Source organism: Podarcis melisellensis (genome assembly GCF_964234715.1).
Source record: "Podarcis melisellensis genome assembly, chromosome: 12".
NCBI classification, from domain to species: domain Eukaryota; kingdom Metazoa; phylum Chordata; class Lepidosauria; order Squamata; family Lacertidae; genus Podarcis; species Podarcis melisellensis.
Genome location: NC_138544.1, coordinates 35,747,550 through 35,773,028, shown reverse-complemented (window position 1 = coordinate 35,773,028; position 25,479 = coordinate 35,747,550). Strand labels below are relative to the sequence as shown.

General features: G+C 43.3%; 3 protein-coding genes and 1 long non-coding RNA gene across 8 annotated transcripts in view; 2 read left to right on the top strand and 2 right to left on the bottom strand.

Annotated features, from left to right (window-relative positions):
• The window catches only part of NMT2 (N-myristoyltransferase 2), a 32,716-nt gene extending 28,724 nt beyond the window's left edge, over positions 1 to 3,992 (top strand). For all 4 annotated transcript variants that reach the window (XM_081883525.1, XM_081883524.1, XM_081883523.1 and 1 more), the window contains exons 11-12: positions 597 to 734; positions 1,529 to 3,992. In XM_081883525.1, the coding sequence (XP_081739651.1) occupies positions 597 to 734; positions 1,529 to 1,549 (159 nt within the window). In that variant the 3' untranslated portion in view covers positions 1,550 to 3,992. The remainder of the gene's footprint in view (positions 1 to 596; positions 735 to 1,528) is intronic.
• Positions 3,993 to 4,264: 272 nt separating this feature from the next.
• On the bottom strand, positions 4,265 to 7,170 carry RPP38 (ribonuclease P/MRP subunit p38). Its single transcript, XM_081882698.1, has 2 exons — positions 7,020 to 7,170; positions 4,265 to 5,169 (listed from the first exon to the last, which is right to left on the bottom strand). Exon 2 carries the CDS (start codon positions 5,133 to 5,135, stop codon positions 4,290 to 4,292), a length of 846 nt encoding a protein of 281 aa, XP_081738824.1. The 5' UTR covers positions 5,136 to 5,169; positions 7,020 to 7,170; the 3' UTR covers positions 4,265 to 4,289.
• A 4,631-nt stretch (positions 7,171 to 11,801) lies between these two features.
• Positions 11,802 to 18,730, top strand: ACBD7 (acyl-CoA binding domain containing 7). The gene is made up of 4 exons (XM_081882777.1): positions 11,802 to 11,946; positions 18,184 to 18,301; positions 18,393 to 18,455; positions 18,561 to 18,730. Exons 1-4 carry the CDS (start codon positions 11,935 to 11,937, stop codon positions 18,632 to 18,634), a joined length of 267 nt encoding a protein of 88 aa, XP_081738903.1. The 5' UTR covers positions 11,802 to 11,934; the 3' UTR covers positions 18,635 to 18,730.
• Positions 18,731 to 19,694: 964 nt separating this feature from the next.
• On the bottom strand, positions 19,695 to 25,369 carry LOC309353413. Of its 2 annotated transcripts, none has more exons than XR_014161824.1 (4): positions 24,763 to 25,369; positions 20,832 to 20,953; positions 20,606 to 20,729; positions 19,695 to 19,790 (listed from the first exon to the last, which is right to left on the bottom strand). It is a non-coding gene; the product is annotated as an uncharacterized lncRNA (long non-coding RNA). The 2 variants fall into 2 exon arrangements; XR_014161825.1 differs by lacking the exon at positions 24,763 to 25,369 and adding an exon at positions 21,047 to 21,075.
• Between the last annotated feature and the right edge of the window lie 110 nt (positions 25,370 to 25,479).

Genomic DNA, 25,479 nt, shown 5'->3' with positions numbered 1-25,479 from the left:
TTTAGTTCCGGTTAAAGTAAATATAGCTCTTGATCTCTCTCAGTTGTTTTTTATACCCCCTGCCATCATTAAAAGTCTCGATGTATTGGTCTGATTACAGTTTTCATGTACAATAGATTGGCTTGCCAAGCGTGCTTCAGGTTTGTCCAGAACAACTTTGTCTTGCACAAACTACAAGTCAGAAGCTAGCAAACTTAAAAAAAAAAAAACCCTTTGCCATCTGTCACATGTGATCTGGTTCCTCCTGTTTGTCAGGGGTGAGGATTCTGCAAACTGGACTCCTTTGGCACAGAACCTTGAATGTTGCCCATGGTGCATTGAGTGAAAGCGAATTTGGGTATCAATTCAATTCCACTTGCCCACCACTTGGAAGTTTTTGCATGCTTCAACATACATGTGACTAGCAACAGAATTGGGGAGCTAACCCCCAGACATGCCAGCAGGGGGGTTGCAAGAAATGGAGGGGTGACTATACCTACCGTGCAGGATCTGTACCAAATGATGGGATCACATTGTAAGCACAGCACACTTTTATAGGTAACCTTGATGCAAATGCTACTAGGAAAAAAATCATTATTTTTTTCTCATATTGCCAGAAAGGATTTGATGTGTTCAATGCACTAGACTTGATGGAAAACAAAACATTCCTGGAAAAACTGAAGTTTGGTATCGGAGACGGCAACTTGCAGTATTACTTGTATAACTGGAGGTGTCCTGGCATGGACTCTGAAAAGGTAACACATTTCACAGAGGTTCAGTTGTCTATAGTGATTTGAATTACCTAGATGCCCTGTGACTTTGCTCTTGTATCCTGGGGCAGGGGAGGCTAACTGTGGCTCACCAGATGTCACTAGACTACATGTAAAATCATCCCTAACCATTGGCCATGCTGGCTGGGGCTGATGGGAGTTAAGAGTCCAGCAACATCTGGAGGGCCAGAAGTTAGCAACAAGTGTGTCTGACAAAGCCCGTTCTAGCGCTAAGTCATAAAATGGGTGGGGAACTGGATCTGTCCAGTGGGTCACTCTCTCACTCCCCATGGACTGCCTCCCTATTACTCACCTGGTGTCAGCTGATTGACACCTGCGTTCAAAGAGGATCACGTTAACCACTGATCAGCTGGAGTACATTTACTGCAACCTCCTTTAAGGGCCAGCTCCCAGTGCCAATCATCTGATGCCTTTAAAGGGGCATACTCCGCCAGTACAAATCAATTTGTATTGAATCCCAAGGAAGAACTCCCTAGTGCAGCCAATCCCCTGTCAGTGCCAATCAGCTGATTGGTGCTGACAGGGACTTCTGCTTGCAAAGGAACCAATAGGAGCTGCCGGTGGTTTCTTTGTAGCCTCATCCATACTTGCCCAACAGGTGGGGTGGGGCAGGCAATAATGGTTTCTGAAGAACTGTCTGCTGGGCCAACTTGGCACCTGTGCTGGGCCTAATGAAGCCAATGGGCTGGAGATTTCCTTACCAATGTTTTTATTTGTTACCCTTTCCTGCACTGACTAACCCGCTGTTGTCTTTCTAGGTCGGTCTTGTATTACAATAATGAGGAAGGACACTTCTATTTATAGTTCTCGGAAGTAATCACCTGGGCTGATGGAAGCTCTTGGATCGGTACCGTTCAAGAGGAGAGAAGCACAAAGGCTGGTGAATTTTAAAATAATCCTTTGAACCTTGGGGCCACGCGGAGGGGAAGTGAGGAGACCCATGCCTGACCAATCCTTCACACCTTCAGCTCAGCTCGGACCAGAGAGAGAGAAAAAGCTCATGAACCTTTTACTGTTTTGTGGATGAAACGAAATAAAAGCACATTTCTTTTAATTTCCAACGCTTAGCTCGCATCTTGATGGAAAAGGGTTCTCTCTTTTCCCCCCCTTCCCTTCCCCTGCGTAAAAGACTGTTTTTTGTACAACCAACTCGATTGCAGTGGTGGAATAGAGTACAAATTCTTTACTGTTAATGTGACTGAACTGCTGCATTTCTATTTATTAAGTGGTAGTGTACATTTATCAATGTAACAAAATGAAGGAGCCGATTTTGAGTGTTTCTGCTTATTTTCCATCACGTGGATGTCATCGTCGGAAGGAGGAAATCCTTGGGGAGTATTATGACTGTCTGTTAGGAAACATGGAAAACCTTGGATGTATTTTGTAACTGTGGAGTGGTACAGGAAATGCGCTGGTCTTGACCTAGTGCATTTGTTTCTCCATAAGCAATGCTGCCAAATCAATAAAATAAAAAAAAATTACAGATTTGTACTTCGATCTTCAGTAGATCACTGACTTGACTTCAAAAGTATTGCACTGTTTAGTGCTGGTGTTTATATGTTGCCTGAATTATATATTACTCTATTAATCTTGCAGCGATGAAGAAGGAAAACCTTTCGGGGGTTTCTTTCGGTGGCAGAGTTATGAGCAGCCTGTACATAAAAAACTTAAGAATTTTAGTACTGTTATCAAGATGTTACGACTGAATGTGTTCAAGGCTTTTTGCAAAATTGCACATATTCCTTTTGTCTACTTGTTGTTTTTTTAAAAGGGGGGGATGTCCATTTTAAACAAAAAGTATGTTTGTGTAAATAAGTAAAATTTGCTTATAGTAGCAGTAGTATATCCTGGATTTTGGAGCAAAGGATTTCACTGTCCCTTGAGCTTATTATAAGCAAATGTTCAGAACCCTGCGAGTACCTTTTTTTGGTTGTTACCAGCCTTAACTAATATGCCATAATGTGTCTCTTTCTTTCTTTCTTTCTCCCACCCACCCACCCTTGTTATTTAATTCTAATAATGGCAACCAGCCTAGAAAAAAAGCAAAGGCCATGCACAGACATTGCTTGCTTGAAACAAAGGTATTTCCCAAGCTAGACTCACCCCAGATTGATTTCTCAGTGAGTTCGTATAGGTTGAATGGCTCTTGTAAATGAGTCCACGCTTCTCTAAGCTTTCAATTTGATGCACCATGATTCAATCAAAGGTGAAGATGTTCAGTAGTGATCTGGATAAGTTCACATGATGGTTAAACAAGTGTGTGTGAGTGAGAGAAAGAACATTAAAATAGCACTGAATAGCTGAAATTAGTGTGGAAGTAAGAGTGAGGAAAGCCTCAGAACTACGCAAGACTTCATAAGATTAATTATAACCCTTCATTTTTCTCCTTCACTAGACAACTGAGAACAATCTTCCCAATTATTATCCAATAAATTGCTGGAGCCAAGCAGGTCTGGTCAGTGCTTGGATGGGTGACCACCAGAGAACCACCTAGGTTTCCATGGCAGAGGAAAGGCAGAATAGAAATGTAATAAAATTACAACAAATTAAATATTTGTGCTGGAAAGGTAAGAAAGCAAAGCACAGTTGGTGTAGACATGTGATTTTGCCTTTCCATAACCCTTTAAGCACAGACTACTGCAAGCACAAAGTTTTGCACCTGACTAAATAGGTAATAATTTAACTACACATCCTATATTCGGTTCTTGCTGCTGCTGCTACTGCCTCCTTACTGTCCCTACAACTTGCCTGTTTTCGGTATTAATATATTAATAGCAGCTGATTGAAACAAGTTTCCTCTGAGCAGCCATTTTAAGTTGCACCCCTGTTTTAGCTGTTTAGGGGCATTTTTAGTTTTTAGATTCAATAGCATGCTGTTAAACTGAACATGGCAAGGCTGTAACCTCTGTTTAGGAAATCTGCATTGTGGGATCTGCAAGAACAGTTGTGACCTGCATCCCAAAATCCAAATCTGAAGTGCTTTTCTTCTTGCAGAAATTTGGGCTGATTGACATGCTAAAGAAAATACTCCTCTATTAAAGGCCAAATGCATCTGGGGTCAGTTCTGCATGCATTATTTGACCAAATGCAAGTGTCCAAAGGATAACATTGTGCTATCAAATTTGCAGATGTTTTATGATTCTGGCATCTTAAAGAGATTACTAGCTATTGAATCTATCAGCACAGATGGATGTTTGAATAAACGTTATCACTTCCATACTATTTTGTTTTGAATTACATTTAATCCAGAAAAAGGCTTTGTTCCAAGCACTTTTAGATTTTATATAATGACATGTGTCCAGTACCAAGCTATTAGCTTGAATATCTTGCCACAAATATGAATTTTGTAATGTTGGTATATATTCTTAACTGCAAGCCTAGTTAGTATTACATAGCTTTTACTGGCTTCTTAAACACACACACACACACACAGAGAGAGAGAGAGAGAGAGAGAGAGAGAGAGAGAGAGAGAGAGAGAGAGAGAGAGAGAGAAATGTGGGAACAAGCCAATATAATTGATTACTTTGAAATGCGCTTTTTAGTCTTGGGAAGCTTCCTTCGCTTGTTTGGATTGGGTACTATTTTTTTAACCTTGAGTGCTTGCAGAGCTGTAGCAGGAGAGGCAATCCTGCTGCAATCTGCTCTTTTCCGCTTGTGGTTGGGAGAGCGCTCTTCCGGGTCTGACTCTGTGCACTCGCCCACCTGCAAGTTCGCCGGAGGAGCATCTTCAGTGGCCAGCAAACGTTCTGTCCCGTGCTGAATCCAGGGCACATCCAAATGTGGTATTCGCGGGATAATGGTTTTGGCTACCTCTGCAAAAGCATCGGTGTCCTTTTTAAATCCCAGGGCTAGGACGGACGTTAACCCGAGGAGCGGTGCGAGGCTTTCACTGAGGCGTGGAACCTGGCCAGCTGGAGTGGCCCGGCTTGCGCAGAGCAGAATAAGGTGAGACGTTAGCATAGCAGGTTTGGCAGACTTGCAAACAAGCACCAGAAGCAGCTCATTTTTTTCCAGCGCTCTTGTTACTTCATTGATCCCAATAGCGAGTTGGTTCCTGATCTGCAAGTTTGTCCACCCATGTGCTTTAGCATCTCCAGGGCAATTCTCGTCTTGAAGTCTGCTGGTCTGGCCATCGCCTTGTTCTTTCTCCTGCTTCTTTCCAGAAGAGGGTTTCGTCCTTCTCCGAGTCTCTACCTTTTCTAACCCAGTCTGTTTCATAACATCTCCTAAGGCTTCCAGTATGTAGTGCATGTCTGCTCCATCCACAGGGCTCCACTGCAGAGTATATGGGTTGCTCAAAGATGTCTTTACAGTCATTTGCTTCGATTTACGGGCTGACGATCCCTTTGCTGCCTGAAGGGACATCTTTGATGCTCTTGGTATGGTTCGCCAACCTGAGCTGCGAATGAAAAAGCAGAAAAAAAATTCTGCAAACTAAACCAGAGATATACACAACATCTATAGGCATGTGTCCCCCATCCCAACACATTCTTGCTTCTTTAATATATATTTTCCTAACATATTTGACACTGCTAGGTTCTTAACTTCTACCTAGCCTTGAAACTGCAAAATAAACTTCATTTGCACAAAGCATGGTTGCTTATATCCAGCGCTACATGCTTAGCCATACAAAAAGGGGAGTCCGCAAAAATTTGCCACGAGGATCTAAAAGTTGTAAGCGACAAATGTGTTTCCATTTGATGCTGAAATATTTTTGGAATTATATTTTGGAAATAATGCACGATATACTAGAACTATGAAAAGTCTAGGAGGAAAAGCTAGTATCGTTTAGAAGGACATTTAAATCCTAAATTTTAAAAAAGAGTGTTCCTAAAGAAATCTCAGAAATGTGTCTTTCCACTGGGCTCTCTGATCTGTGAATTCAGTTCGATTTCTGCATTTCGTGAGATCTCTGCATATAGGCTACAATCTCAGGAGGGGGTTCCCTGTACTAGCCCCATTCAAATGAATGAAAACAACAAAACACTACCCTGGACTCTGCCATCGATGTGCACTATCTAGTCAAGTTCAATATTTAAGCTTCCCTTGTCTCTCTCAAGAAGACATGTCACAACCCATCTGTATATCTGACTCCTGTCTCAATGCATCAGTGCAACGTCTCTCGATGTAAAACCATGTCTGTTCTATCATCAACTTTACTTATTTAAACCCTGCTTTTTTCTTCCCAGAAGCAGGACTTACAGCAGCTGATGAAAATAAAAACAAACATGGGTAACACAGGAAGCTAAAAACATATAAAGGATAATAGATAAAAAGTAACGAGAATATCTAAACAGTAGATTTAGGAAGGCTGCTTGTTTGCTCAACATCTGTCGCTTGCACTTGAGATAGAGGCTGCAAGGCAAACTGTGGCTGCATGACTCCTACACTAAATAGGGGACTGCACTAGTTCAAGACAGTGGGCATAAAATTTATTAGTTATCAGGGGTCAACAAACTTTTTCAGCAGGGGGCCGGTTCACTGTCCCTCAGACCTTGTGGGGGACCGGACTATATTGGGGGGGGGGGATGAACAAATTCCTATGCCCCACAAATAACCCAGAGATGCATTTTAAATAAAAGGACACATTCTACTCATGTAAAAACACGCTGAGTCCGCGGGCCGGATTTAAAGGCGATTGGGCCTTAGTTTGCCTACCCATGGATTAGTATCTACTGGGAGATCGCTGGGTAATTTGCAATAGATGATCAATAATTTCTGACTCCCAATTTTTCAGCAGCAGAAACATAATGGCTTTTCCCACAGAAAATATGTTGCTGAACTGCAGAAAGCTAACCAGGGGTGGACTTTTTTATGCAAGAAGATCTTCGTTCGGATTTGGAAGGGAAAACGGAAGTCTAGACTCAGAATACGGTGCCACGCACCCTGCTCTTTATACCTGGCCCTGATAGGCAGATCTACCGACACTGACATCTTGAGCATCCCTGCACTAAATCACTGACATCTTGAGCATCCCTGCACTAAATCACTTCCGATAATTTAAAATTCAAGGACTCCTTCGGGTTGCAGCTGAGATGAGCCTCTTTGAAAGCTTCCTTAAGCGTAAAAGGGGAAAAAGCACCTCTCTGCAAGTTGAACAACGAAGCCCAACCTTCCCTGTTAAAGAGACGTGCTCAATCCCTCTTCTCCGGCAGCAAGAAGCATTCGGAAACGTTGCTACCACCTCTGGCCGTTGCACGTGTAGACTTGGCCATAACCCGCCCCCATCCCCACGTGGCAACAACCCACCACTACAGCAGACAGCAGGACTCCTTCCGACCCTCGTGGGCGTCCGCTCTCAGGCTCCTCTCCGGCGGCCGAGCGCGCTGCGGTGCCGGCTTCCTTCCCGCGGCCTCCAAAACCTTCCTGAGTGCGCGGAGGGAAGCGGAAGAGCCCGGCTCGCCTGGCCCAGGACCGCCCTCCTTCCAGGCGGAGCTTGCGCCCGGAAAGCCAGGCGCAAGGCAGGCGCGCAAGCCGCGGTTTGCCCCTGCGGCGGCCGCCAGAGGGCGCTGCGAGCACAGTCTTCGCGTAGGTTTCGTGCGAGCTGTGCTCGACGGGGCTTTACTCCGAGGATAAGGTCACGCCTTTCTGCCGTACTAGTTCCCTCGGACTCCCCACAACCCAAGACATAGGGGAAGGGGGCCCTGGAACCCTCTAAGCCATGGGTAGGCAAACTAAGGCCCGGGGGCCGGATCCGGCCCAATCGCCTTCTAAATCCGACCCGCGGATGGTCAGGGAATCCGCGTGTTTTTACATGAGTAGAATGTGTCCTTTTATTTAAAATGCATCTCTGGGGTATTTGTGGGGAATAGGAATTCGTTCACCACCCCCCCCCAAAAAAAATAATCAAAGTCAGGTACCCCACAAGGTCTGAGGGACAGTGGTCCGGCCCCCTGCTGAAAAAACTTGCTGACCCCTGCTCTAAGCGTTACTGGAGTCCAGCTCCCATCAGCCCCAGCAAGCATCGTCAGAGTCATAGAATAATTGTAGAGTTGGGACCCTGAGGATCATCTAGTAGTCCAACCCCCCTGCAGTGCAAGAATATGCAGCTGTCCCGTACAGGGATTGAGCTTGCAACTGTGGCGTTATCAGCTCTAACCAAGTCCAGCAACAGCTGGCAAGGCATGGAATGCCCATCACTGCATAATATCAACCAAGAGACCTTCCCACTGTTTCCCTCCAGCTGGCAGAGGTTCCTGTGCTACACACAGAGAGCGTGTGTGTGTACAGTCATACCTCGGGTTGAAATAGCTTCTGGTTGAGCGTTTTCAGGTTACGCTCCACGGCGACGTAACAGGACAGAACATGTTACTTCCAGGTTTTGCCGCTCGCGCATGCGTACTCAAAATGACATCATGCATGGAAGCGGTGAATCACAGACGCGGGTTGCGTTCAATTCAGGATGTGAACGGGGCTCCGGAAAGGATCCCATTCGCATCCAGAGGTACCACTGTATATATAAATGCAGATCTGGGTAGTTCAACAGGTACAGCTTTCTCCTTTGGTAAGCAAATTGAAAACACTCTAGTGGAATATCTGCTTGCTATTCTGCTGTTAGAGACAAAGGACAGGAGTCCTACTGAAGGAGAGAAGTAACAGTTCTTAGATTGCTATTAAATAAAACCCAGCAGCATACGATCTAAGAGGGCCACCAAGTCCTTATTCAAAAACAGGAAATGGGTCTTATAACACTTTAAAGCATGGACAGCTGCCCCCCATCAAGTAAAACAATAGAAATACTTCTAACTAACTGACCAATCACATTGGTTCTGCCCCCCCCCCCAACAAAAATCCTGGCTGCACCCATGACTTAAAGGCTGACAGCTCTATGGTGGCATAAGCCCTATTTCATCTGCCGAATGACTGAATGAATAAAGTTGAATGAACTTTATTGTTTAAAGCCTATAAATACAACAAAAAGTCACTTTGAGGTCGTCTGAACAGACGTGTGTGCGCGCGCACGCACACACACCAAAAACAAAACTGTTGCTCCCCCACGTAAACCACATATTACCCTCCTACAATAAACTTTAAAGTACATTAAACATTGCTAACTTAATGTTTTAATGTGTGGCAAAACCAAGTGGGGGTGGGGAGAGAGCTCCTCTTCAAACCTGTACAATCTGTTAGCACAATGACACCCATTTAGCAGGTATAGGCAAACTTGGTCCTCCAGATGTTTTGGGACTACAACTCCCATCATCCCTAACCACTGGTCCTGCTAGCTAGGGATGATGGGAGTTGTAGTCCCAAAACATCTGGAGTTCGCCTATGCCTGCCCATTTAGGATCAATGATGTAATGCAAGTGTGCATGACGCATCAGCCCTAATGGGCAAGAACGAACTAGCACTGCATGAAATAAACACTAGGTGGCACTAAACGAGCGATACGTCCAATGGGATGCACATTGCAATCATTCTCGCTTCAGTGCATTCCAAGGGCACGGCGGAAATTCAATGTACTGTATTCCTGTGCAAAACCTTTGCTGGCTGACATACAACATAGAAATAAACTGTAACATAATATTCAGAAGGAAGCAATACATTCCAGTGACCAAGGTATTTTCTTTCAGTTTGCTTTGTTCCCATTTTAAACTGCAAATGCAAGAGGCCTGCTTTAAATTGCATTTTTTGGGGGGTGGGGGAGGTTTGACACAGAGAAAGGCAAGGATTAGTGTCATACTGCTGCAACAAGTTTGTTTATTTTTAAAAAAGTTTTGGCGTAAGCTGAAGTTTGAGACATTAAGCGAAGAGATCCCTTGCACATTGGCGGAGTAAATCTTCCTTGGATTTGGGAGGTCAAAGGGCGCTGGGAAACAAATGAGGTAATTTGCATCGGGTGATGATGACATACCTCTCTCCGCTCTGGTGTACAGAGCAAAGTTAAATTGCAACTTGAAATGCATCAGGGGGGAGCAACCCTGCTGTGTTTTAAATTGCCAATATGCATATAGACTAAATTTCCAATATGCCTTTGAACCCCACCCTCAAAATACTGACAAGTTTTCATTGGCAGCCAATGAGTCGCTGACTAACAATTCCATTCTGTTTTCTTGCCTCTCCTTGCTGTTAGATTTTGCCCACATCAACACCATACATATAAAGCACTATTATTATTATTATTATTATTATTATTATTATTATTATTGCTTTATTGGTTTAACAAAACAGAAAACAAAATCGAACTATATATAGCAATTAACAAAAAAAATTGCTTACGTACCCAAAAGAAAGACACAGAATTAATTGCATCCTTTAGTAATTCTAATGTCCCCCCCCCCCCATTGTGGTTCCTAAATTCCCTTTCACTGCACACTTAATTTTATCTCTCCTAGATTCTCTATCATTTTGTTCTGTAACAGTCTCCTGTTTTCAAGCAGAAACGCAATCCAAGCCTGCCAATGAAGTGATAATATTACAATGTTCTTTTAAGTAATCTCTGTAAATATTCCACTCTCTGTTGAATATTCGATCTGTATGGTCTCGGAAGCTCGCTGTTAATCTTGCTAGTTCAGCATATTCTAACATTTTACTTTGCCAATCTAACTTTGTGGGCACAGAGTCCCCTTTCCATTTTTAGCAATAACGATCCTAGCTGCTACTACCGCGTATATAAATATTTTCCTTAATCTTTTTGGGATTTCATTATTCATTATGCTTAGTAGGAAGGCTTCAGGCTTCTTTGGGAAGGTACATTTAAACATTTTTTAAAATTTCATTGTAAATTGTTTCCCAGAAATCCTTGCTTTTCTTACAGTTCCACCACATGTGGATCATGGTGCCTTCCGCCTCCCCTCATCTCCAACAGATGTTTGATCTAGTTTTATACATTTTGGCAAATTTTACAGGTGTTAAATACCAACTGTAGAGCATCTTCATGCAGTTCTCCTTCAAGTCATAGCATGCTGTGGAGGTCCTCCCTCCACAGCCTCTCCCATGATTCCATCTGGATGTTGTAGCCAAAGTCTCCAGCTCATGGCACCATAACACATTTCACTTCCTCCTCCTTGACCTCCCAGTCAAGAAGGAGCTTATACATACTGTATTAGAGAGCATTTTTTTATTTGTGCTTATTAAGTCTTTTTCTAATTTTGAAGGTTTCATGGAGAGTCCTTTCTGTTTATCTTTTTGAAATGTTTAATTTATCTGAAAAGCACTATCAACCACTTTTAAAAACCATGGTTTGTTATTATTACTATTTAGTAAATCTGTATACTACCCTTCATCCATAGAGCTCAGGACAGTTTTCCTAAAGTATCCTGGGATTTGAAAGTTTGCAAAGGGTGCTGAGAGTTGTTAAGAGACCATTGTTCCCCTCACAGTGCTGTTTAACAATCAATTCTTTTTCTTACCAGGGAACTCTGGGAATTGCAGCTCTGTGAGGGAAATAGGGAACTCCTAACAACTCTCAGCAGTTGTAATGTTGTTTTTATTTATATCCTGGTTTTTAAACCAACAGATATGCAACACAGCTTACAAGGCTTATAAACATATGCAATAAAACGAACCATAGACTAAAATGTACAATATGACAGACGGCGGAACAATAAATCAGCAATAAACAAAAGGCAGCTGAAAAATAAGTCAACCTAATTGGAAGGCAATAATAACATGGGGAAATAAAAAAAAATCTTAAGCTATTAAAAAGGGGATCCAGTGGCTTTCTGCAGGGAGAGTATTCCGCAGGCATGCTACTGAGGAGAGCTGCAGTCTAACAAAATCTGGAGGAGACCAGTTCCCCAATCCCCATGGTCAGAATCAATGGTACACTGCAACATTTTGTTGCAGGTCGTACTTGAAGATCAGCCCATTGCGAACGGGTCTGCAGCTCAGCGTTCGGCGCTCTGTCGCGCTGCTCACCACTGCCCCCTAGCGACTCGACGGGGCTGCTGCCGCAAAGCCCAGCCGCCAATCACCAAAGCGCGCTGCCTCTCCGCAGCTGGTCTGGTTTCCAAGGCGGCGAGGCGGCAGCAGTAGCATCACCTACTTGGCTCACTTTTCGGGAGCTCGCGCCTCTGGTGCGACGTCACAGTGCCTTCTTGTCCAATGGGGACGCTTGGGCCGACGGCATTATAAATAAGGGCTGCGAGAGGGAGCAGCGGCTTCATTCCGGACGGGGGCGGGGCTTTGCTGAGAGCGCAGGAGTTGTCGCAGGTTGTGCACCATGACTCTGGAGGTAAGGGAACCTGGAGGGAAGGAGCGGGGCGGGGGGAAGCCCGGCGGCGCCTGAAGCAGCGGCGTGAGCGCAGTTTCTGGAGGGACCTGGACTGCGCCGAGAGTGGAACTTGGGGAGGAGTAGCAGGGGAGGGCGGCTGGTCCTGAGGTTTTGCAGCAGTATCCGGCGAGTGACCTCCTGTGCTGTGCAGGATCGGCTGCTGGGTTCGATCCAATCCAGCGAAGCTATTCTTAGGCAAACCCTATGCCTGCACCGTGCAATCCTATACCTGGAAGGATTGAGCCTCATTGAACTCAATAGAACTTATTTTTGAACAGACGTGTATAGAATTGCTGTGTAATACACTCTTTTAAAAAAGTACAGAGGAGTGCGTGACTTGAGTTTCCCTATTTGACTATTTCCTACACCTTTTGGTTGGAAGGGAATCATCCCCCCCCCAGCTGTTTGGCTCAGGGGTCAGCACGGCGGTGATCAACTGGACCCCGCCCCCCCCCCACAAGTCACTATAACATTGCACCTCATGTCGAAGTATATAGGTGAGGAATTGAGGACTTAAAACTTTAGAACCTGGACAGTTATAGCCGTGCATTTGCAGTTCCTCCAGCTAGTACAGTGGTACCTCAGGTTACAAATGCTTCAGGTTACAGATGCTTCAAGTTACAGACTCCACTAACCCAGAAATAGTACATCGGGTTAAGAACTTTGCTTCAGGATGAGAACAGAAATCGCACAGTGGCAGCGGGAAGCCCCATTAGCTAAAGTGGTACCTCATGTTAAGAACAGTTTCAGGTTAAGAACGGATCTCCAGAATGAATTAAGTTCTTAACCCGAGGTACCACTGTACTGATTCATGAAGCATAATGTGATGAAATGAGTCCCTCCGTCCCCACCCAACCACACAAATGGGAGTTGCAATCCATTTAGTGTTGAAACCATAAACTTGGGCAAGTTTCCGTGCACAGTTGCAGAAGATCTGTGTAATTGCTTGGGGACAAGGCAGGGACCTACCTGCCTGATGGACTGGTTTAGGGTTTCAGCTTTAGAGAATTATAGGGGAGCAGTGGAGAGTCTTGTCTTTCAGGATTTGGGTGCTGCATGTTCATTTTTTGTTCATGTGCTAGCTAGTCTCCACTCCAAGTTAAGTGTGACTGCACAAACACTTACGGCTTCCTCCATCAGAGCATTTATGGCCGGGGAGCAGCAAAGTTCGAGGACTGCAACACTCCACTTGCATGCTAGGATCGGAAGCCGCAGCCTCTTCTCTTTCTGATGTGCAGACCTCAGCTCTTTCCTACTTATTCTGCTGGGCCAGCATTAGCATCATGCAGAGAAAGGCTAGGATGAGCTAAAGCGATGCAGCTGGTGAAGGCAGATTCAGCAGCATCATAATCCCTCCCCCAGAAGTACTCAAACTCTGCACACAGCAGCTCTGCTTAACTGCCTGGATTTTGGCTGAATCTTTCGCAAGGGGGATTTGAGGACTACAGATGATTGTTGTGTAACATGCAGTCTTTGTGACTCTCTGCACACAAGCAAGCCACAGCCCCCCACTCCAATTTAAATGAATGGCTGCTAGCTTGTTTCTTATAATGCCATCTAGATGTAGAAATGTAATAAAGCAACGGAGCAATTTAGAATTAAAAAACACAACTGTACTCAAACGCGATTAGCATCCAGTTAGAATACAATAGTTTTCCCACATCAGTTGCAACTGTAAATAGATTTTAAGATTTTTTTTGTTTCTTTAATAATATTTGTATGCCACCTTTGTGATTTAATGGGGTTCCTCCCCCCCATAAATGTCTTTTCCCCAAAGTGCATGGCCATGTAGGGGCTCTCTTCTCGGTTTTGGCATTCCAGAAAGGTTGCTGCAGCATGCAGACAGTCAATCGCAACCTATTTTATACATTTATTTAGGCAATTCTATATTGCGCAATCAAGCTATGCCTTCTGGGTGAGCTGTAATACGCTATTTGCAAAAGAGCTCACAAGGTGATTACAGAATATTTAGGGATAACTAATGAGATTACATATTCGTGGAAAAAAAAATTTATGTTTCAGTGCCCCTGTAACAATACAGATCTTCTTTCTCCTATTCAGAGTAAGTGCATAAGTGACTTTACGCAAACAATTCTGAATATAGTTTATCAGATAATTTCAAAGCACCCCCACTAAGAAGTATGAGATTTTATGTTCTTAGCTAGAGGGGGAATTTACTGGGATTCCTTCTTTTTACAAAGCCATTGCCACCCTGGTTGGTATCTTTTAAAAAGCACAGGTAGTCTGCATGCTGAAAAGGACGTCAGGGTTACATTGCACAGTAGCAATCCCCCCCCATGCTATTGCCCCTGGCAGACCACTTTTGAGTTGACAGTGCAGTCCTATGAGTAGTGCAGTCCCAGTAATCAATGGGACTTACTCCTAAGTATACAGTATAGCATTGCAGCCAAAGGGTACTTTTAAAAGCATTGATTTAGGCCAGTGGTTCTAAAACTTTTCCCCTCTAGGCCACAGTTTCAGAATAATAATAAAAAATTATAAGAAAATAAACTGGAAAAGAAATACATTGGAAAACAAAAAGAAGCACTCCTAGCAGTGCTTGATTTTGAAAATATACCCATATTCTGCAAATAAGAAAAAAATATTTTGATACTATATTATCTTACACTATACTACACTGAAATTTTAAAATGTTTCTTTGTCCTTTAATCTTCCCACCACACTTGACATCTCCTCCTGTAACACCAGTATGGGACCCCATGCCCTGTTAAGGCCACTGATTTAGGCTGTGTATAAATCATTGGGTTTAAAGTGCATTCTCTGGCCCCTGGAAAAATCACTAGAACTAATGTACGCCTCACAGGCCTACAACATGAAGCACTCTTTAAAAACTACAGTTCCAATGATTCTTTAGGGAGGGGAAATGTCTTTTAAATGTATGATGTGCATGCTGGGGTGGGCAGGCTGCTCAAAGTATATAAAAAAACAACTACCGGACTAACTTAAGCACTTAGGTATAAGTGTGTTTCTTTGGCTCCTTACTGATGCTTGAAAAACAGCTCCTGGTGATCAAGTTTGTAATAATCCTATTGGCTATTCGTATTCTCTGGAACTGGATAAAGGTAAAGGGACCCCTGACCATTAGGTCCAGTCGTGGCCGACTCTGGGGTTGCGGCGCTCATCTCGCTGTATTGGCCGAGGGAGCCGGCGTACAGCTTCCGGGTCATGTGGCCAGCATGACTAAGCCGCTTCTGGCAAATCAGAGCTGGGCACAGAAACGCCGTTTACCTTTCAGCCAGAGCGGTACCTATTTATCTACTTGCACTTTGACGTGCTTTCGAACTGCTAGGTTGGCAGGAGCAGGGACCGAGCAATGGGAGCTCATCCCGTCGTGGGGATTCGAACTGCTGACCTTCTGATCGGCAAGTCCTAAGCTCTGTGGTTTAACCCACAGCACCACCTGCATTCCTCTGGAACTGGACAGTTCACCATAATTTTGTGGCAAGCTTTTTATGGCTAGGTGTAGTTAAATCTACTATTCTAATATTAATAGAAGCATGTGGGAAGAAAGAATAGTGAGAATTAATCAACAGAATGGTGGGAAACCAACTCTGAATTTGTAACGGTATTTGTATCAGTGGGTCTAAAATAGGATAGCATGAATGAATGAATGGATACTATGGTTACACATAGTGGACACAGTAATGAATGGGTGCCCTGTTATAACTGCTCTGTAATGGAACACAGTAGCTCATTGTTTAATTTCAGTGAGGTTTATAGTTGTTTCATCTAATGAATGTTTGTTGGGGGGAGAGGTTATGGGAATTTAAGAGTTGACGACTGCATCCTTGTGAGCCAAGGATGAGTTGATTAAGAGTCTGGATTTTAGTGCTGGCTGTCTGCCTATTTGGAAAGTTTCATACTGAATTATTTGTACAGTATTTTACTTTCTGATAGGAGAGACAGGTTCCTTATGACACCTTTGTTAAAATAGCCACGATGCTTAACCTGACCTTTATTTCTCATAACAGACATTAGAGCACTTGTGAGGAAAGAGCCCGATTGATTTGCCACAGGCTGGCATGCAGTTCTGGCAGGATCACTGTGTCATGAGCTTTGTGCAAAATACGCATCCTACTGCTCATGCATCATGCATATAACTGCAGGTCTGCCTGGAGATTTCACAGTGCTAATCAAATAACTTAGCAATGTAGCCATTGGGGCATAGGTAATGCATGTCAGTTGTTGGCAAAGAAGGGTCAATACAAGAGCTGTACTACGCATAGTGGAGCAGTATCTCCTTTCCTGCATCACTGTAATGCGTCTCTTGTGACTTAGAATCATAGCAAAGTCAGATGAGAGAATTATTGACACTGACTCAAGGTTACCCTGAAGTAGCAGAATAAAAAGATGCTGGGCATGTCTTGCTTTTTGTAAAACTAGCTCTGCTCTAAAGGGGAAAGGAGATTGCTAAACCATGTGGACTCTAGACTAGCACCTTTATTTTTAATGTTTTTTTGTGTGGGAAAAGTGGCCAATGTGTTATATAAATGAATATGTAAAACTAGTCAAGTTCTTCATTTAGAATTCTTGAAACATGATCTGTGATTCTTGGAGACTGACAAAGAGAACTGAAAAACAGCCTTTCCAGTCCCATACGTTTCTCTTTTTAAAAACATCATTGTTGTAGGAGCCAATTCACAAAAATGTACACTCGCTCTATCCTTGAGTTACTAGATTCACTTATTCAAAGCTCCCTGCTCTTGGGAGCTGTCATTAGTGCAAATATCAAAGCCACACACCTGGTCTTGAGAGGATTAGGGTGGAAGAAGTTGTTTGCAGCCAAAAACCATTCTCTCCCACCACCCATGGGAAGGAAACCTTTTTCTATAAAAAATAATATTGAACTTGGGATAACTGTCTTTTTTCAGCTCAAAGACAGAGGAACTTGGGTTGTTGATTGCGTGCAATATGTGGTTCCATCACTAGTGTGGTTATATGACAATGCAAGCTAACTGAGCATGCCCTTTATGGAGAAACAGGGGAGCAGAACTTTATCTGAACTTATCTGTGTTTCACATGTAATGTAGTTCTCACCTCAGTGTAGTCGAAAATCAGTAGAGCTGACAGAATATTGAACAGATGGCAGCCATGAAGCCCAAAATGAGGCCTTTTGGCAAGCTAAGGCCTGGGGCCGGATCTGGTAGGCAAACTAAGGCCTGGGGGCCAGATCTGGCCCAATTGCCTTCTAAACCCGGCCCATGGATGGTCTGGGAATCAGCATGTTTTTGCATGAGTAGAATGTGTGCTTTTATTTAAAATGCATCTCTGGGTTATTTGTGGGGCATAGGAATTCGTTCATCTCCCCCCCCCCCCGCAAAAAAATATACGGTAGTCTGGCCCCCCCACAAGGTGTGAGGGACAGTGGACTGGCCCCCTGCTGGAAAAGTTTGCTGACTCCTGGGCAAGCTGCTAGCTCACCCTAGCCCGCCTGACAGAAATCTTAGGATAAAATGAGCATAAACCTGCTTTGTGGTGGAGCACTGTGATACTGATATAGAAATAATAAAACCCCATGCCTTTTACTCGAAAATAAACTTGGGTAGGTAATTCCAGTCTATAAACATGCTTTAAAATCAGTGAGCCAAATTAGCCCCTTGCTGATCATTAAAGTGTTACAGAGAAATAAACCTGCATCAAGGCTGCCATTTTATACCGCCTTCCTGGGAGTAGGTCCATTGGGACTTTTGAACCAACATGCATAGGACTGAGAAGTACAGTAAGTGATTTTAAATATTGGTCCTATCGCAGACGAGCATATTCTGGCCTGGTAGTATAATGTGACGTTCTTGTAGCCATGTCAGACTGAAACCTTACTTCAAGTGAAACCTTATACCCAAGAATAGAAAAATACCAAGGCAAACAAAAAACAACCCAGCTTGCTGAGAGAGCTGCCCAGTGTCTTCAGTATCTGCATTGCAGCTTACACAGAGAAAGAGAGTGAGATTCAAGCGATGCTACAACTTGACTGCATGCAACTTGACTGGTTGCATGGGAAGCTTCTTAGCATAACTCGCTAGTAGAGCATTTGTCTTGTGCTTCAGAAGGTCTCAAGTTTGAACTGGTATGACCAGGTGGGGCTCAGAGAGACTCCTCCCTGAAGCATCACACTCCTTGGAAGCAATATATGGCTGTTTTAAGGGAAATTCCTATATATATATTTTTGCCTCTCTTCAGGCCGAGTTCAACACTGTGGCAGAAAAAGTAAAAAAACTAAAGACCAAACCAACTGATGATGAACTAAAAGAACTGTATGGACTCTACAAGCAGTCGACCGTGGGAAATATTAATATTGGTAACTTTGTACATACCTACATGTTTATATATTCATTTCAAAGATACTTTGCGTGGGTTTTTATTGAAACTTAGTTGTTGTCTTTTGGCAGAGTGTCCTGGGATGCTGGATTTGAAAGGCAAAGCAAAATGGGAAGCATGGAACCAGAAGAAAGGTGATGGATTTATTACAGCTCTTTATTATTCTGATTCAAAACAATGTCATGTGAAAATAACAAATAAGGCATAGTAATAAAGCTGATTTCCCCCCCCCTTTACAGGTATGTCAAAAGAAGATGCCATGAAGGCTTACATTTCTAAAGCAAATGAGATGATAGAGAAATATGGACTGTAGATTTTCTGTGGACAATTAGTTCAAAGGCAAGGGCACTATTCATTTTCAGACTGACGTGAACATCATTATTTGCAATAAACTTTTTTCTTCTTTGGACATGGCTTGTTTGGATCCTCTTTAAGCTAGTAACATTCATGGTTTTGGCTACTTAAATGTTCACAGCAATCTTCTCCTTCCCCATGTCAATATAAAAGTTTGCACTCACGCGGTAGGAAAAAAATAATTCAACAACTTTGGGAACGGCAGTGATGTTAGGCTATTATAATACATCTGATTAGTTCTACTTACAGGAAATACTGGTAGCACTTCTGTTCCAACTAGTGACACCAGAGATGCGGAACCTGTAGTGCAGCTCCCATCAGCCCTGCCAGTGCTGGCAGTGATAGGAGATGTCTTGCACTGATGGACCATTTCAGATGGCATAAGGTTTTGAAATCGTGCATTTACACCTACACACCCATTGCAAAAGAAACACAAAAGCACACACAAACTTCTCAAATGTGATAAGTTGCTTCTGGTTGCATGCAATTTCCTTGCCCGAAAATCAATTTACCTATTAATTATCCGAAACACTTTCTTCTTTAAAAGAACAAAATATTCCAATTAACAGGCAAAAATTTAATAAAGACTGATTGCAATCAAAACATATTTGCAACTTGTGACACAGTCCTTAAAATGTGAAGTAATCATCTCTGCTTCCGCAGATTTCATCACACCAGATTATCAACCGCTGTTACATCTTGAGATTTAGGAGGATATATTTGAGTTTTGGAGGAAGCATGTGGAGTCATACCCAGACAGGCCTCCATTGGCCTCATGTACATCACTGAACAATGTCTAATTAGAACAAGGATCAATTAAGGCCAAATGCCACCTCATTTCACTGCAGCTTTAGAGTCTTAAATTTTTGGACATACATTTATTTTGCTGAGGAGGTTGCTGACTAATGATTCTGAACACGTAGCGGTGGGAGGGAACTAGAATGCTCTTTGAGTGTTCTGGGTGGGGTAAATCATTGAAGAAGGCTGCTGCTGCTGGTGATATTTATCTGCCACCCATCTGAAACTTCTCGCCATGTAGGAAGTGGGACATGCTGAACTACTTCAGTGGACTAGCCAGTTCTTGAAATCTCAGTGTTTTTTTTCATGAGCTGTAACTGTTTGGGATAAAATGGAAATGGTTAGCCTGGACCTCTGCCAGAGGAACAAAAAAATATCCAAAGGAACGACTGACCTAATTCCAGATAAATTGCAAGAGGTTCAAGTTTATGTAAGCCCTTCATAAACAACATAGCAATACAAATATGCAACAAATTGCAGTGAGCTGTTCCCATCCTTCCAAGCTTGGTTCTGAACTAAACTGCTATAACACCCTGCTTATTTCTTTGGCCACAGTGAACATTATTCTACAGTTCAGGAATCTCTTTAACTGAACGTGTTCTTACATCTACTGAACAAAGGATTCAATTGTCTCAACACTTGCTTTCCTCTCCAAGTTTAGTTTACAAGTTTGGAAAGAAATTAGATGTGACTTGCACAACAAATTCAATAGAGCCATTCAGGGACCTACTCTATATTCATGATAATGTGCCCATTTGATGCCTGGTTGGTCTTTTTCCTTTAAAAGGGTCTGGAAACTCCAGTTGCCAGTACAACACGATAGCCATGGGAATTGCTTTACTCAGTAATTGGATGCTGTTTCATTGTTACAAAACCATTTAATGTTTCAAAATTAATAATTTTTGCCCTTTGCACAGGAAAGAAAATTGCAGTTCACTGTTTTGTAAGAAGCTTGAGAATTTTCCCATGTAAAAGGTCTTCAAGTGAATGGACTTGCTGTTTATGGATTGTAAAAGGGGGAAGAACCCTAAAATATATTTCTGCTTTCTAATGTTTCTTCTTGCCTACCTAATGATATCTACCTAAATTTCTTTAGTGAATTGTACTTCTAATCTGAGAAACACTTACCCACCTGCTATTGAATTGTCCCTTTTGTCTCACCATGTGCAATATGAGGACCTTCACTGCCACTTGAAAGCAGACAAATAAACCATTAAATAACACTGGGTTTTCAGGGCAGATGAATCTTTTCCTTTCTTTAAAAACAAACAAACCAATTGATGCTTTCATTTAAAATAAAATTCACTGAGTCTTTCAGAAGAGCCACTTCTATTTCAGATCTTCTATTTAGGTATTACCTGGTGTAATAATAGCAGTATTGATAATCTACATTAGCAGTTACATTCCCAGGCTGGGCAAAAATCCTCATTGGCCAGGGCCATGATGTCATCACCTTAAGGGCTGCAGTGAACATCAGCACCTGCAAAGAAAACTCTGGTAAATATACCATTGCTACTGCCTGGGAGAGGACGCAGGTGGCGCTGTGGGTTAAACCACAGAGCCTAGGACTTGCCAATCAGAAGGTCGGCGGTTTGAATCCCTGCTCCTGCCAACCTAGCAGTTCCAAAGCATGTCAATAGGTACGCTCTGGTTCACCAGAAGCGGCTTAGCCATGCTGGCCACATGACCCGGAAGCTGTACACCGGCTCCCTCGGCCAATAAAGCGAGACGAGCACCGCAACCCCAGAGTCGGCCACGACTGGACCTAATGGGCAGGGGTCCCTTTACCTTTACTGCCTGGGAGAGAAGTTCATTAGTAGCAAGGTTGTGTCTGTGAGTCCTTTTTCTGATGGGCAGCAAGGCTGTGCAGTAGCAACTGGTCACACTGCTAGGGCCATTTGTGACTCAAGTTTTTCTGAATGTTTAAAGGCTCCCTTAAATATGGTTAAAGACTTCACCCCCCCCCAAATGAGGCTATTGGGAGTGTGATGTCTTAACAGTACTGATAGCAGGAGATGGTATTCAGCAGGTAGGTCTCTCCTAGCCCAATACAGCAATATTGCAACCCAACTACAAAAGCAACATACCGGTAAATCTGACTCCACACCTTGTTTTTGAATACATATTTTTTCATTTCTATTTTTTTCTCTCGTTCTCTTGAACGCTCAGAATTTAAGTCACTAATTTAGGTTGCAAGTTCGGCATTCTACCATATCAGTTATGCTCTTTCTGGCTATCGCAAGCAGGTTAATGGAGTCACAAATACTCATCCAACTCACTGGGCAAAACATCCTGATTTATTTATAGTGCAATAAATGATGTCCACTGTTGCAGCTATGACCAATAGACAGAACTTAGAAGTTCAGAAACTGCCAATACACACGTTTTTGTTTTTTTAAAGTAGGCAAAGAAGTCAAATGCAGAGGATGGTTTGAAAGAAAACAACTACATCTTTTAGACAAACTAAACATAGTATAAGATTCTGCTGAAACTCTGGTAAGGACAAAGGATTTCAAAGTACAGTACCTGCGACTGTTGTAGGCAACACTGCCATCTTGTGGACATTCCAGCTGCAACATGCCCTACAGTCTGACTGTGAGAGGTTGCTGTTCTCCTGCGTGCTTCACTTAAACCACATGTACCTTTGCTTAACTATTTGGAAATACAACAGGGAGCTGGAACTAACTGAACCATCCCTGCAGTGGTTGCTGGTGCTTATTGGGGCTGGTGGGGTGGAAGGCAGGGAGACCAACAGTAGGTGCAGCTGCTCCCTGACTGGTTGTAAAGTTGGCTGGTAGGTGGAGGCTAGTTGAGGGCAGACTGTGATGTGATATACTGAGGTTGATTCAACAGAAAAATACTGCATCAGGTCTGCTGGACCACCAGTGAACTTTAAACACCTAGGCATTTTGCCAACTGATGGATGCTGGAAATGCAGACAGATCTGAAACACCCCCTGTGGAAAGCCCCCCCCCCACTCCCCATAGATCCTTTTTCAAAGGAAGTACAAACCAGAATCAATTTGGATATAGTAGGTGTCAGTTCTATTAAAGTCACGTCTGTCATAAGGACAAAAAAGAGGCAAGGCAAGGCTTACACCAGAAGCAAATGGAATAAACTTCCAGTACTGGAAATACAGATATGGGAGACTGGATGCGAGACCATCTGCAGTTGGAAGACCATGAGAAGATCTAATCCAAGAAACACAAGCTTCCAGATTTGGAGTGGGGTTGCTGGAACTATTGACAAGTCACATCTAAAATGAAGGATGTTGGTGGGAGTGTAGAAACTGGAGATTTTCAGACTGATTTTCTGACTTGGTTTGTTTACTTTACCTCACATTTGACTAATTACCGATCAATTAGCCACAGTTTGATAAATACCTGAGAAGAACCTCCATAGCTCATTTGGTAGAGCAACTATTTTACATGCAGGAGGTCTCTGGTGTCTCCAGGTAGGGCTGGGATTGGAAGGGACTGTTGTTTGAAATCCTGCCACACAATTCTAAACTAGTGTAGTACAAGTCAGCTTCCAATGTTTTTATGATTGACTGGCAGAAATATAACACTGTACAGCAGACCAGTGGGTCCATATTATAGAAAAAGAGAAAACAAAAACATACGAGAGCCAATTGTGAATGATCTGCCACCCTGCCTAGCTACACCCTAAGTCAAGCCACGTTTGGGGGTGGCAATGGCCCAACAAACAATGGGGTTTCCACATTGACACAATGATTATATATGTCAATGTCAGGTAAGCTGGGTTCCAGAACTTCATTTCCTGAACAATTCAAAACACTGCAGGCTGTACAGAAACAAGATGCTATTTAAGCAGTGGGGTCTCAGTGGGAATGAACTCACTAGAGTTTGTATGAATCTTCCAGTGTGACATGATGGTTAAGAGTATTGGACTATGACGTGGGAGACCACCAGGGTCCAATTCCCCACCCAGCCATGAAGCTCACTGGGTGAATTTGGGCCAGTCACCATCTCTTAGCCTAACCTACCCCACAGGGGGGTTGTGAGGATGAAATGGGGAATAGGATAACCTTGAGCTCCTTGGAAGATAAAGGTGGTATATAAATTAAGTAAATAAATGGTTAGGTAAACCACATAGTAAAGATTACCTTCGAAATTCAAAGCCTTGCCCCAAGGCTATTTTGCAAGTATTAAAAATGGCTTGTGCTTTAAATAAACATAAATACATGTTCCCTTAAGAAACATTAAATGCTATGGATACAAATATGTTTAAAAGATGGCCTGGTCATCTGAAACAGGCAAGATGCAAAACTCAGCAGTCGGAATTGTCATAAAGTTTGTCAACTACGCATTTCTTTGTGGCCCACACTTCCAAGAAACAGATGAGCTATCAAGACATTTTATTTATATGTGGCAGATGCCTTTCACCATAGTACGAAATGAAGACTGGAAATTAATTTGAATCTACCTTTTCCTGATGTGATGATAGCACATTATCCTGCAGGCAATCAGACTTGGCTAAATGATGATGTCACAAAGCCAGCTTGGGGAAAGGCCAGTGCTTCATACTTTCACTTTGAATGGGTGAACATTTCCCTCTTTTTGCGAGGCTCCAGAACAATAACTAAAATTGTGAAGTTTAGGGCAAACAAGATTTCTCTCTCTCTCTCTCTCTCTCTCTCTCTCTCTCTCTCTCTCACACACACACACACACACACACACACCAGTTTCAGCTGAGGCTTAATTTTAGCTTTGATTGTGTTACAGTACTTATATAATTGGTATTAGAAATGTTGTAGAGGGCCCTACTAATATCCTTACTAATACAACACCGAAAGTAAATTTCTGAGATGTGCAGACTAATTTATATACACTGTTCATGGGAATACCTCCATACCTTTTGCAATCTGTAGTATAGGTGTGGTAATAATTATGGTTGCATTATATTGTAGTCGTCATGCATATTTGTTAATGTTTGTATTCTTCTGAATAATGTCGCTTCCAAAAAACTCTAATACCTAAGGTAAAGGTAAAGGGACCCCTGACCATTAGGTCCAGTCGTGACCGACTCTGGGGTTGCGGCGCTCATCTCGCTTTACTGACCGAGGGAGCCGGCGTACAGCTTCTGGGTCATGTGGCCAGCATGACTAAGCCGCTTCTGGCAAACCAGAGCAGTGCACAGAAAGCGGTACCTATTTATCTACTTGCACTTTGATGTGCTTTCAAACTGCTAGGTTGGCAGGAACTCTAATACCTAGGATCAGAAAATCTACACATAAGACATCTATAAGAAAGTTCTGAAGGGAGTCACCTGGAAAGAATTGTTAGGGGGAAAGAATCACATATCAGATCACATCAGTGCCTATAGACTGCACTGGGAAAACCAGGCACCAGGGGTTCCATGGTGTAAAAGTTTAAATAGCATGGATCTTCTGAGCTTCCAGAGGGGACCCTCCCCAAACCATGGTGTGCCCCACGGACTCAAATGTGACCCGTAATTAGAAGTTTTGGCAGCGGTAAGAAACCCTTAAGATTCTGGCTTTGTGCCTCTGGCTGCAGCATCAGCAAGCACAATTGTGATTTTTACAGTGTGTACCGTATATATCCTGTGGACACCTGGATGCGCTCTTCTTTTAAGAGTCGCTGGGAGTGGGTGTGGGAAAACCTGTTCAAAAACCCAACGAAATTCACGGGGTTCGTTGCGAAACTCCGCCTGAAAGTGCTTTTTCTTTTCGCTTTTTTTTTCGCGCACCGCTTCTTTAAAAGGAGCACGGCGTTTTAATAATAAAAAATAAGGAGCAGGTGTGGCGCGCAGCAGCTCTTCAGAAATGCAGCAAGTGGGTCGGGCGACGCGGGGTTAGAAAGCGTGCGAGCCGACAGACAGCGGGGGCCGCCCGGTCTGCTCTGCTTCCCGCCCCGCGCAGCTGCTCCCGGAGCCCCCGGGTCTCTCCCTCCGCGCCGGCCCTGCCCCAGCCCAGGCGACCCAAGGCCGGCCTCCAACCCGCCTTGCGCACCGCGCGCTCCGCCT